Raw genomic sequence first — 12,716 nt, forward strand, 5'->3', positions numbered from 1 at the left:
GACTGCTGTTTTCACAAATGAAAGACAAAAGGTATGATCAGGTGTTTATTAGTTGTCCCATTTTAATCCCAGTAAAATCACAGCCCTGTGCACTAGTCTATATTGTAAATAATCTCCCCAAAGATAAGTAGAGGGTTCACTCAATAACTCGCAAGAATCATATACCTGTTCCTCAGTTTTCAGATCACCAAACTCTTGCAAAAAGTTGGCCTCTGAGGGGAATCGCGAAGGTTCCAAGAAATTTAGCAAACTGAAAAGCTCTTCGACAGTGTTCTGTAATGGGGTTCCAGTCAGCAGTACCTTATGTTCCTACATTAACAAAGAAAATCCATTGGGTCACAAGATTAGCAAAGCATGAAGTTGTTGTGAAAAAGCAAATCTCTTATCTGTTAACTGTATGGGAATTTAAATTGTATGTGTTGTGCATATATAACAATGTCAGAGATTACCTAACTCATTTTCGACAGATACTAATGTTACTCACTAACAATGCAGATTTCATGGAGTATTACAGAAAATATACTTACCAGATCCATTAATTTTAGTCCTTCCAAAAGTTTGCAGTTTCGGTTCTTCAGTCTGTGGGCTTCATCAATTATCACACAACGCCACGCAATACTGCGCAGCTCTGGGCAATCAGTTAAAATCATTTCAAATGTAGTGATGATGGCATGGAACTTGTATGCTCCCTGAATTATATGACCCTTAGAATAGGACAAGTTAGATTAATTTTATTTTGTACTTCAGCCAAATATTCCTGCCTTAGAACATTTATAAAATCAACGTTATTAATTTATTACATGTTAAGCAAACAGATCCCTGTCAGGTCATTTATACATTACTCATTATGGGTATTTTAAAAGAAAACTTACATTCCTATAGTGTCTTATCAAACATTTCTTAAACATTCCAACTGCTGCAGTGACCATTATAAATTTAAATACAGCTGCAAATTTCACACAGCAAGATCCCATAAACAGGAATAAGAACAACTTTCAGTTAGTTTGTTCTTTGGTGGTGCATATGCAAGGTGGAATGGCAAACTCAATGCCAGAATAATCTACTTAAAATATTTTCTCAATATATGTGCAGATAAAAATATTAAAAACATTACATCTGCACCAACTTCTGCTCAACTTTGCCATTATAAATTCTTATGTCCAGCATCACCACTGAGAGAAGAGAGTAATTACATTGTGTGACCAGCTTACACAGGCAGTTTCCATTATAAATCTGAACACAAATTTATAATTGATATGTAAAAAATAAGTACAGAATATATGACTTCAAAACAGAGACAAGAATGCACACTGTTCTCCAATTACTGGTATTTCTTGTAACCCCAACGTCACCATAAGGCTATAAATGTTCTTCACTCCCTATACGCAAACTACAGGAACTTGATCAGTAATTATTAAAAATCATAAATCTATGCAAACATCCTGTCAAAACTTCCCAATCTAAACTTCTACTTCTACATAGAAGTCTGTGGAATTAAAGAGCCAGTGGCTGTCTGGATACAAAATTGGTTAAGGGACTGAAAGCAGAAAGTGTTGGGATGGTATTGGTTGCAGAACATATCTGTTAAAGAAGTCTTTGTAGTCTTCTGTATGTTAACAGCAAGTCTTTATTAACTTGTAACAATATAAAAATATATAATAAAGGGTACAGGAATGGAGCTATCTCCATCCTAGGTCTTAACACATCTCTGGCTAATGCCACACAGGCCCTAGGTCTAGGTTATGTGCCTTCTTTTGTAACTTTGTAGTTGGTACTGTATGGAGTCCCACATTAACCCTGTTGTGTATCAGACCCTTCTATTACACCGGTGCCCCACCCTCTCCCCCAAGTCTTTATCCCATGGATATAGTGTTACTTAATTTACTTCAAGTCTTACATTGTTATAAGTCTTATGCGTGTACCTTATTGTTGCAATCTTAATGCTATTCCAACATTATTGCTATTACAGTATTAACATTAACAACATTCTCAGTACCCTATTTTTCCCCTTCAAGTCCTTGATTTTTCCCCTTCAAGTCCTTGAAGTCAGAGGTTCAGGTGGTCTGGGGGCATTATAACCCTCACACATTTCATTCACCATTCTGTCAGGAGAGTGGTAGGTTCTGGTTCTTGTTGTTGGCTTGGAGGTTGGACTGGCATTTGGATATGCTTTCATTCTTTTCTTCCATTGTTTTAATTGAACCACATCCGGTTGGTTCGGTTGTTGTGACGATGCATGTTTGCTGTTGCTCTTGATCATTTCTTAAGAAGTGGAAGAAGATGGAATTTGTCTCCTTGGCACTGCTTTTTCTTCTTTTTCCATGGCCCATCTGGAAGCTCTTTGAGGCTGAGAAAGTGTGTTCCTGTGGTGAGAAGGTTGAATGGTATGATGACCTCTGCTTTTTGTTGTTGATGGTGATAGACTGCTATCCGGTTCCAGCATCCCATGTGGTTGTGGCATGCTTACTGGAAGTTGCGATGTGCGCACAGCAGTCGATGTGTTGACCAGCTGTACCATCATCGTAGTTGGAGGTAGAGGCTTCTCAGGCCGATCATTCTCTGGCACCACTTCCGCCGGAGGTGCCATGGTAATCTCATGGGCGGCAGGTTGGTCTGGCCATTGGGGTCATTCCCAAGCCTAGAATGATAATGGACAAACCTGCCCCACAAAGAGAAGAAATTGAAGATGAAATACGAGTCTGAATACTCTTTAGTGTTTGAGCACTCAGGACTGTGCTGTTCTGGCTGGCTAATGACCATGGTAGTCTTTACGTTCCCTGCTATCGGGAGGAGATCCAGGGTTATGTAAGCATCCTGCTCAGAAGAGAGAAAGGCTGGGCTTACAGGTGACGTACATCAGTTCAAAGGTTTGCACGCTGTCATACCTCAGCGTTTCTAAGATCATGCTAATAACCGGCAATCAGAAAGTGATGTGTCTGTTGCTCGAAGCTAGAGGCCTTTGAGCCATAGTCCCTCGTCTCACAGGACTGTCACGCTGGCACCTGAGTCTAATTTAAAATTTGTTAGATGACCATTTGCCAGGATGTCAGCATTCCAAAATGAAGAACTACAATCCTTGATCTCGCCTAAGAAGCATGGCTGTCTCTCTTCTGGGTTGTTGGTCTCAACCTCGTGGATTACCTTCGGGCTATCTGTGCAGTGCAGGGGATTTGACATGCACAGTTTACCAAAGTATCCCTGTCTATTGCATTGGGAGCATTGGACTGTACTCACAGGATACTGATCTCTCCTGTGAGGGCGCTTCACACTGCAGCACTGGCAAGTTTGCTCTGCTGGGCGGTTCAGGAATTGCTTTCCTTGACTTGGATTGTCCCTGCGTCTTTGTGACCTAATAAGCTGGGCTAAGGGCTGGCTTCTGACCTAGGTTGTATTCTCTCCCCTTAGGATTGTCCTGTTTTGTGCACGTAGCTCAATAAATCTAACTAGCTGGATTGCCTTGTCTAGGGTAAGATCATCTTTAGCTTGTCGGAGGTCAGAGAGAGCGAATCATCTGCAACACCTATCATGATTCTGTCTCTGGTAAACTCAGACTTTAAATCCTCATATTCACACCCCTCTGCCATCCTGTAGAGATCGTTTATGAAGGAATCAACATGTTCCCCAGGCAGTTGGACTCTTTTATTGAATTTAGCTCTTTCCAATATTATGTTGAATCCCAAGTTGAAATAAACATCAAATGATCTTTAAATATCCTCAAATTTGGCAGATGACTCATCAATATCCTGTTGTGCAATGATGTTGTCTGCAATTGGCCCCATTGAGTAAAGAAGTGTATTTACTTGCAGCACTTATAATTTTTTATTTAAACTGGAGGCAATGCTGTTTCTTTAAATCTCATCTTCCAAAGACACCAATTTTGTGACTCATCTGAGCCTTGGATGAGTCCCAGTAGAGTTGGAAGTGTGGAATTGTGATCCATATTGAACATTTTAAAAGCGTGGGTACAGTTTTAAGAGTTTACCGGCTTCCAAGATGGTGTCGCTGTTCACTGCACAGCAATGGATTTCCTGTGCCTGCCAGTTTTGGCGGGCTTCATAAAATAGTGGCTACACGCTGCTTCATGAAGAAGAATTTTCAACAAAGGCTGCATGGGTTGGGGGCTGCTGACTTGATTGAACCAGTGAGCTAGCGTTGCGAGTAGCAAGACGCTTGAATAAACTGCAGCCCTGCTGTTTAAGGGTTCGGACAGTCACGAGGCTCCTGAGAGTTGAGTAAGTTAATTGTTAATTTGGTTATTTTTCTGTTCAACTAGGAGGCCACGTTTTGAAGCTCGCAGCTGGGGAATCGGGATTAGCGAAGGGTTTTGTTAAAACTGCGCTTCTGACTGAATTAGCAAAAGGGCTGCAGTCTGGAAGTGAAAAGGATTTAGCTCACTCTTGCAGGCTACGAACTCTATGTGCTGAAGCTAGACTGCCACAGGAAATTGTGTGGAATCTTCTGCTGTGGTAAAACTTCTGCCCTTAGCTTCCAGGTTCTTCTCTTTGGAGCTTTTTCTGGAGAATTTTCTCAGCATCTATAGCTTCAGTTGGGAGCTTCTTTCAGCATTTATGAGCATGAGGGTTTTTGATCTGGAGCTGCCACCACGTTAGGACCGTGTTCATTACAGAACATACCTGTTAAAGAAGTCTTCATAGTCTTCTGTATGTTAACAGCAAGTCTTTATTAACTACTTGTAACTACATACAAATATACAGTAAAGGGTGCAGGCATGAAGCTATCTCCATACTAGGTATTAATATGTCTCTGGCCAACACCACACTGACCCTAAGTCTGAGTCATGTGCCTTCTTACATCACGCTGTGGGTGGTGCTGCATAGTCAAACCCACATTAATCATGTACCAGATCCTTCTACTACAGAGAGAAGCAGTGAACTACTTTTCTTCCTCAGACTGGAGGGAAGTATACAGTGGTTTCCCCCAAGGGTTAGTATTAAGATGACTGATCTTCTGGACATATTAATGATCTAGGCTTGGGTATACAAGGCATAATTTAAAGTTTTTAGATGATGCCAAACTTGGAAATGTTGTAAGGGGCACACGAGGAGACAGGTGATTACTCTGGAGTGAGATGGAGACTGAGTGAGTAGCAAATTAGGTTCAAGTGGGAATTTGGTGCAAGGGGGAAAAAGAGATGTGGTACATAGGAATTGTTTGAAGTTAATTAAGAAAATATTTAAATTAACTAAAAAAACATAAGTAACAATGGCAGGACAGGTGTTATATTGCAGTTGTGGAAGGTGGGAGCTTTTGGACGCCAAGGCGATCCAGGACAAACTGCGGAAAGCATAAGCAGCTAGAGGAATTCGGGATCAAGATTATTGATCTGGAAGCCAAACTGCAGATGCTGTGCAACATAAGGGAGGGCAAGAAATACCTGGACACTTTGTACGAGAAGGTGGTCATGCCTATTAAAATAGGATCATCTATTTTGGTCAGCAGTGAGGGACAGGACAATGTGACCATAAGTGAGGCAGGTAATGGGACTGAGCAGACAGTGGTGAAGCAGCCTCAGGCTTTGCAATTGTCAAACAGGTTTGAAGTGCATACAATCTGTGTGGACGAAAACAAGGTCTGAAAGGTGGATGACCAGGCTAGCCATGGCACCATGGTACAGGAAACTGTTCATGCGGGGAACAGGAGTGTAGTAGCAATAGGGGACAGTATAGTGAGGAGGATTGACACTGTTCTCTGCAGCAAAGAACAAGAGTCCAGAAGGCTTTGTGGCCTGCCTGGTGTCACGGTTTGGGATATCTGCTCAGGGCTGGAGGGAAACTTACAGTGGGAGGGGAGGATCCAGTCGCCATGGTCCATGTAGGTGCCAATGACACATGCAGGACAAGGAAGGAGGTTCTGCATAGTCGTTATGAGAAGCTAGCTACCAAATTAGGAAGCAGAACTCCAAAGATAATATCTCTGGATTATTACCTGATCCATGTGCAAACTGACATAGGGCAAATAAGGTTAGAGATGAATGCGTAGCTTAAAGATTGGTGTGGACGAAGTGGGTTCTGGTTCATGAGGCACTGGCACCAGTACTGTGGAAAGTGGTCTACACCTGAACTGTGCTTGGATGAATGTTCTTGTGAATCGCATAACTAGGGAAATAGGGAGGGCTTTAAATTAATCGGGGGGTGGGGGGAATCAAGCTTGGGTCGATGTGGCAAATCATGGGGTAGATTCGAGGCAGGAGGCCATAGTAGTAATATGGGAAATGAGGGTCCATAGAACAGCAGGAAGAGGCAGAGAGATAAAGCCTAAGAATGCACCAATAGTCAAGATTAGATGCTACAAAGGTAACAAAAAGACAAAACTAAAGGTTCTGTATCAGAATGAGCGCAGCATCCATAACAAAGTAAATTCATTGAAAACACACATTGAAGTAAATAAATATGATCTGATAGCCATTATGGAGACATGGCTGCAGGATGACAAGGAATGGGTCCTGAACATTGAGGGGTATATGACATTCAAGAAGAGTAGGAAGCAAGGTAAGGGTGGAGGGTTAACACTGTTAGTCAAGGATGGCATTGGTACAATAGTTAGAGATGACATTGGTTCAGGAGATCAGGATGTAGAATTGGTTTGGGTGGAGATGAGGAATAGTAGGGGAAATAAGTAATTAGTGGGAGTGGTCTACAGGCCCCCTAACTGTAACCACAATTTAGGACCAAGTATACAAGAAGAAATATTGGGTGCTTGTGATAAAGGGACAGCGATAATCATGTGTGATTTTAATCTAAATATAAACTGGAAAAATCAGATTGGCAGTAGTAGCCTGGATGAGGAGTTCATAGTATGCTTTCGAAATAGTTTCTTAGATCAGCATGTTCTGGAGCCAACCAGGGAGCAGGTTATATTAGACTTGGTATTGTGTAATGTGATAGGATTAATTAATGACCTCAGAATAAAGGTAGGTAGCAATGACCACAATATGATTGAATTTTACATCCAGTTTGAAAGGGAGAAAAGTGGGTCTAAGATTAGTATTTTAGATTTAAATAAGGGCAACTCTGTGGGCATGAAAGCTGAGCTAGCTGATGAACTGGGACACTAGGCTGGAGGATAGATCAATATAGAAGCAGTGGGAGACATTAAAGGGGCTATTTCAGAATGCTCAGATAAATATATGCCTATGATAAAGAAAAATTCTAAAGGGAGGACCCATCATCTGTGGTTATCTAAAATAGTTAAGGCAAGCATCAAACATAAGGAAAAAGTATATAACTGCGCAAAGATGAATGGCAGGTCAGATGTTTGGTCACAACATAAAGAACAGCAGAGAATGGCTAAAAGGTTAATCAGGAGAATGAAATTAGAGTATGAGAAGCTAACTAAAAATGTAAAAACGGAGAGCAAGAGTTTCTACAGGTATTTGTAAAGTGAGTGTTGGTCCTCTAGAGAGTGACAATGAGGAGTTAATAGTAGATAATAAGGAAATGATGGATGAAATGAACAAATATTTTGCTTCTCTCTTTACTACAGAGGATACAAAAAAAAATTCCAGTAACTGCTGTTAATCAGGAGGTGGAAAGAAGAGGGGAGCTTGAGGAAATTACAATCATTAGGGAAGTGGTACTGAGCAAACTGAGGAAGCTGCGGGCTGACAATTCTCCAGGTCCTGATGAACTTCATGCTAGGGTCTTAAAAGAGGTGGCTAATGAGGTAGCAGGTGTATTGGTATTAATTTTCCAAAGTTTGCTAGATTCTGGAAAGTAGCAAACATAACCCCTCTATTCAAGGAGAGAGGGAGGCAGAAAACAGGAAACTATAGCTTGATGCCTGTTGTGGGGAAGGTGTTAGAATCGATCGTTAAAGAGGTTATAGCTGGGCACTTAGAGAAATTCAAGGTAATTGGGAAGAGTCAGCATGGGAATGGGAAATCATGTTTAACCAATTTACTGGAGTTCTTTGAAGGAATAACATGCGTTGTGTATAAAGGGGAGCCTGAAGGCATGCTGTACTTGGATTTCCAGAAGGCATTTGATAAGGTGCCACATCAAAGGTTATTGCAGAAAATAAAAGCTCATGGTGTAGGGGGGTAACCAATTAGCATGGATAGAAAATTGGCTGGCTGGCAGAAAACAGAGAGCATGCATAGATGGATCTTTGTCTGAATGGCAGGATGTGACGATTGGACTCCCACAGGGGTCTGTGCTGGGGCCTCAACTTTTTGCAATTTACATCGATGACTTAGGTAAGGGGAGTGAACGCATGGTAGCTAAATTTGTAGATGGCACAAAGATAGGTAAGAAAGTATGTTGTGAAGAGGACATAACGAGGTTGCAGATGGATATAGATAGGTTGAGTGAGTGGGCAAAAGTCTGGCAGATGGAGTATAATGTAGGAAAAAGTGAAGTTGTTCACTTTGGCAGAAAGTATAAAAAAGCAGAGTATTACTTAATCAGAAAACAGCTTCAGAATTCTGAAGTGCAGAGGGATCTAGGTGTTCCAGTGCATCAGTCACAAAAAGTTAGTATGCAGGTTCAGTAAGTAATTAAGACGATGAATGGAATGCTATCCTTTATTGCAAGAGGAATTGAACATAAAAGTAAGGATGTTATGCTTCAGCTATAGAGGGCATCGGTGAGGCCACATCTCGAATATTATGTGCAGTTTTGGTCTCCTTATTTAAGGAAGGATGTAAATGTGATTCAGAGGAGGTTTACTAGATTGTTACCTAGTATGAGCAGGTTGTCTTATGAGGAAAGGTTAGACAGACTGGGCTTGTTTCCACACTGGAGTTTAGAAGAGAGAGAGGTGACTTGATTGAAGTATAAAAGATCCCAAACAGTATTGACAAGGTGGACATGGAAAGGATGCTACCTCTTGTGGGTGAGTCCAGACTAGGGGGCACTGTTTTAAAATTAGGGGTCACCCTTTTAGGACAGAGGTGAGGAGAAATTTTTTCCCTTAGAGAGTTGTGCGACTTTGGAATTCTCGTCTCAGAAGGTGGTGGAGGAGGGGTCATTAGATTCTTGTTAGGCAAGGGAATCAAAGGTTATTGGGGGTAGATGGGAATGTGGAATTCGAAACACAAACAGATCAGCCATGATCTTAATGAATAGTGGAGCAGGCTTGAAGGGCCAAATAGCCTACTTCTGCTCCTATCTTGTATGTTCATAACCAGGGATCAGGATAGTAATACACTTCACAGACTGGTGAAATGGACAGACACATAGTAGATTAAATTTAATGCAGTGGTGTGAAATTATTCATTTGGCAGAAGGAATGAGGAGCACCAAGATGAACTAACTGTTAAATTGTAAAGGGGGTACAAAAACAGAAACTGGGGTGGAAGCAGGCAAATCTTCGAAGGTAGGAGAAGACATTGAGAATGTTGTTTTAAAAAAGTTACGTGGTATACTTCATAGAAAAAATCCCAGCAAAGTACGAAAACAAGTAAGTTACACTAAACCCTTACAAAAACATTGGTTAGGCCTCAGCTTGAATATTGCAGCCAATTCCGACATCCTTCCTAAAGTGTGGTGTTTTTCAAAGCCTTGACAGAAGGAATTTACTAGAATGGTACCATGGATCCAGAACTTCAGTCATGTGGAGAGACTAGAGAAGCTGGGATTGTCCTTGCAGCAGGAGGTTAAGGAGAGATTTGTAGTGGTGTTTGAAATCATTAATGGGTTGTCTACAATGCAACATTAACTACACTTCAAAAGTACTTCCTTCATGGAAAATGCTGCAGCATGTCCTGAGGTACTATGCAAATGCAAGCATTTATTTCTTTTAAGGGTAAATAAGGAGAGACTGTGTGGCAGTGGGTCAGTGATCAAAGTACACAGAGGCAAAAAGAGCACTGGACATGAGATTTTTTAAAATGCAGCAAGTTATGATCCGGAATGCACTGCCTGAAAGGGTGCTGGAAGCAGATGCAATAGGAGCTTCCAAAAAAAAAGCTGCCAACCTGGCGAAGCTACAACACAGGACTATATGAAACCTAAACATCAGAAACAGCATGTTATAGACAGAGCTAAGTGATCCTACAACCGACAGATCACATCAAAGCTCTGCAGATCTGCCACATCCAGCTATGAATGGTGGTGGACAAGTAGGCAACTGACAGGAGGGAACTCAACAAACACTCTCATTCTCAATGACGGCAAGCCCAGTACAGTGCAAAAGACGAGACTCAAGCATTTGTAACTCCAGTTAGAAGTAATGAGTGGATAAAACATCTAGGCCTCCTCCAGAGGTTCCCAGCATCACAGATGCCAGTCTGTAGCTAATTCAAATCGCTCCAAATAATATCAAGAAATTGCTGAACTCACTGGATACAGCCAAGGCTGTAGTCCTGACAACATCCTGGCTGTAATACTGAAGACTTGTGCTCCAGAACTAGCTGCGACCCTAACCAAACTGTACCAGTGCAGTTACAACTGTGGCATCCACCTAACAAGGTGTAAAATTGCACAGCTTTGTCCTGTCCACAACAAGCTGAACAAAGCCAATACTGCTGATTACTGCCTCACATCTTATTGTGGCATCAAGCAGCCTTAGCAAAATTGAAGTCAATGGGAATCAGGGGAAAGCTCTTTACTTATTAGAATCATACCTAGCACAAAGGAAGATAGTTGTGGATAATGGATGCCAATCATCCCAGCCCCAGGGAAGGGTTACAGGAGCTCCACAAGGTATTGCTCTAGACCCAACCATTTTCAGCGATCAAGTGGCAATAAGCTAATGTAAGGATTAAAGTGTAAAGTTAGTGCAGTAGAATTTGAATGTTCCATCTAACTGCACTAATCCTGACCTGAGAGCACTTGAAAAGACATCGGTGCCCGAAACAGAAAATGTTTTATCACCCAGCATCAACACCCCTCATGCTGATAAGCACAAAAACTCCACAGCACATATGGAATGCTCATTGTGATACATGTAATAACTCATCCATTCCTCAAACCAGAAGGTAATCCAATATTTTGCAATCCAGCTAGTACTTAGGCTTTTATCATTTTAAAATGAGAAACCCAATGTACTGTATGCACAAATCACTTGCAAAACCTTGGAAAGCACTGTGAATCACTTAGAATGTAGTCGATTTGAAAAAGGGACAGAAATGCAATCATCATTGTGAACTTGAGGTTCTGCAATGACACCCCAGAACTTGCTTTTTTTTTTGGAAATGCCCACTTTTGATGTTTCAAAAAAAGAAACATTCACCATACAATAACAAGTAGTACTGTGCCAATAGTGAAAGTGAAAAACAAGATAGAACAAATTAAGCTCTGGACAAACTTATGACATTCTGTTCAAATTGACTGAAATGACTTCTGGAAAATTTCTTCTGAGTATGAACAGATCAATGTTGAAAGCAGAGTGCGAGAAAAAATGTTAGAACAGTAGCTGAAGAAACATTTTTTTTAAAAAAGGGGTTGCAAAATTACATTGCAAGTTTCAGACCTACAATGGCAAAAGTGCATATATCTATAAGATAATAGTTGGCCAGCAGCGCGATGAAGAAATGAATGAAATCAAAATGTTGTGCTATTTTCAACTCCCTGATTGAAGCTTTAATGGATTATTACAAAATTTCAAGACCTCAGTATTCCTTTGCGTGCAGTGTTTTCTTTTGAAAATAGTATCTTTAGGAACGGTGCAAGTATTTTACGAGAAACAATTAGGCACCTAGAGTTCATTATTAAGGAAGAAATAGCAGGACATTTAGAAAAGCTTAACGCAATCAAACAGAGTCAACCTGTTTTATGAAAGGGAAATCATTTTTGACAACTTTGCTAGAGTTTTTTGAGGATATAACAAGCAGAGTTGACAAAGGGGAAGTGGTAGATGTAGTGTATTTGGATTTCCAGAAGGCATTTGAAAAGGTGCCGCATAAAAGGTTATTGCACAAGATACGAGCTCACAGTATTGGGGGTAATGTATTAGCATGGATTGAGGATTAGTTAACACACAGAAGACAGAGTCAGGATTAATGGGTCTTTTTCACGTTGGAAAGATGTAATCAGTGGAGTTCCATAAGGACCAGTCGGCCTCAATTATTTACTATCTATATTGATGACTTGGAGGAGGGGGCACAGTGTAATGTATTTAAATTTGCTGACGATACAAAAATAGGTGGGAAGGTATGTTGTGATGAGGGCATAAGGAATCTGCAAGGGGATATAAATAGGTTGAGTGAATGGGCGAAACTTGGCAGATGGAGTTTAATGTAGGAAAGTGAGAGGTCATACACTTTGGTAGGAAGAATCAAAAGGCAGACTATCATTTAAATGGCGAGAGACTCCAAAAAAATGCAACACAGAGGGATCTGAGTGTTCTCGTGCATGAAACACAAAAAGTTAGCATGCAGGTGCAGCAAGTAATTAAGGTGGCAAATGGAATTTTGGCCTGTATTGCTAGGTGGTTGGAGTTTAAAAATAGGGAAGTTTTGTTACAACTGTACAAGGTGTAGGTGAGGCTGCATCTGGAGTACTGATTCCTGGGATGAAGCGATTGACTTATCAAGAATGGCTAAACAGGTTAGGCCTTTATTCATTAGAGTTTAGAAGAATAAGGAGTGATCTTATTGAAACGTACAAGATTCTGAGGGGTAGATGTTGAGAAGATGCTTCCATGAGTGGGGGAACTTCGAACTAGGAGACATAGTTACAGAATAAAGGGACACTCATTTTAAAACTGAGATGCGAAGGAACTTCTTCTCTCAGAGGATAGTGAATGTCTGGAAT

General features: G+C 40.9%; 1 protein-coding gene across 1 annotated transcript in view; it reads right to left on the reverse strand.

The window, feature by feature from the left end:
• chd7 (chromodomain helicase DNA binding protein 7) overlaps positions 1–12,716 on the reverse strand; it is a 277,990-nt gene that overhangs the window by 95,108 nt on the left and 170,166 nt on the right. Inside the window, exons 13-14 of the mRNA XM_078540439.1 lie at positions 528–704; positions 166–309 (exon numbers count right to left, since the gene is read on the reverse strand). Coding sequence (XP_078396565.1) covers positions 166–309; positions 528–704 — 321 coding nt within the window. The remainder of the gene's footprint in view (positions 1–165; positions 310–527; positions 705–12,716) is intronic.

Source organism: Cetorhinus maximus, chromosome 4, assembly GCF_964194155.1.
Source record: "Cetorhinus maximus chromosome 4, sCetMax3.hap1.1, whole genome shotgun sequence".
NCBI lineage: Eukaryota > Metazoa > Chordata > Chondrichthyes > Lamniformes > Cetorhinidae > Cetorhinus > Cetorhinus maximus.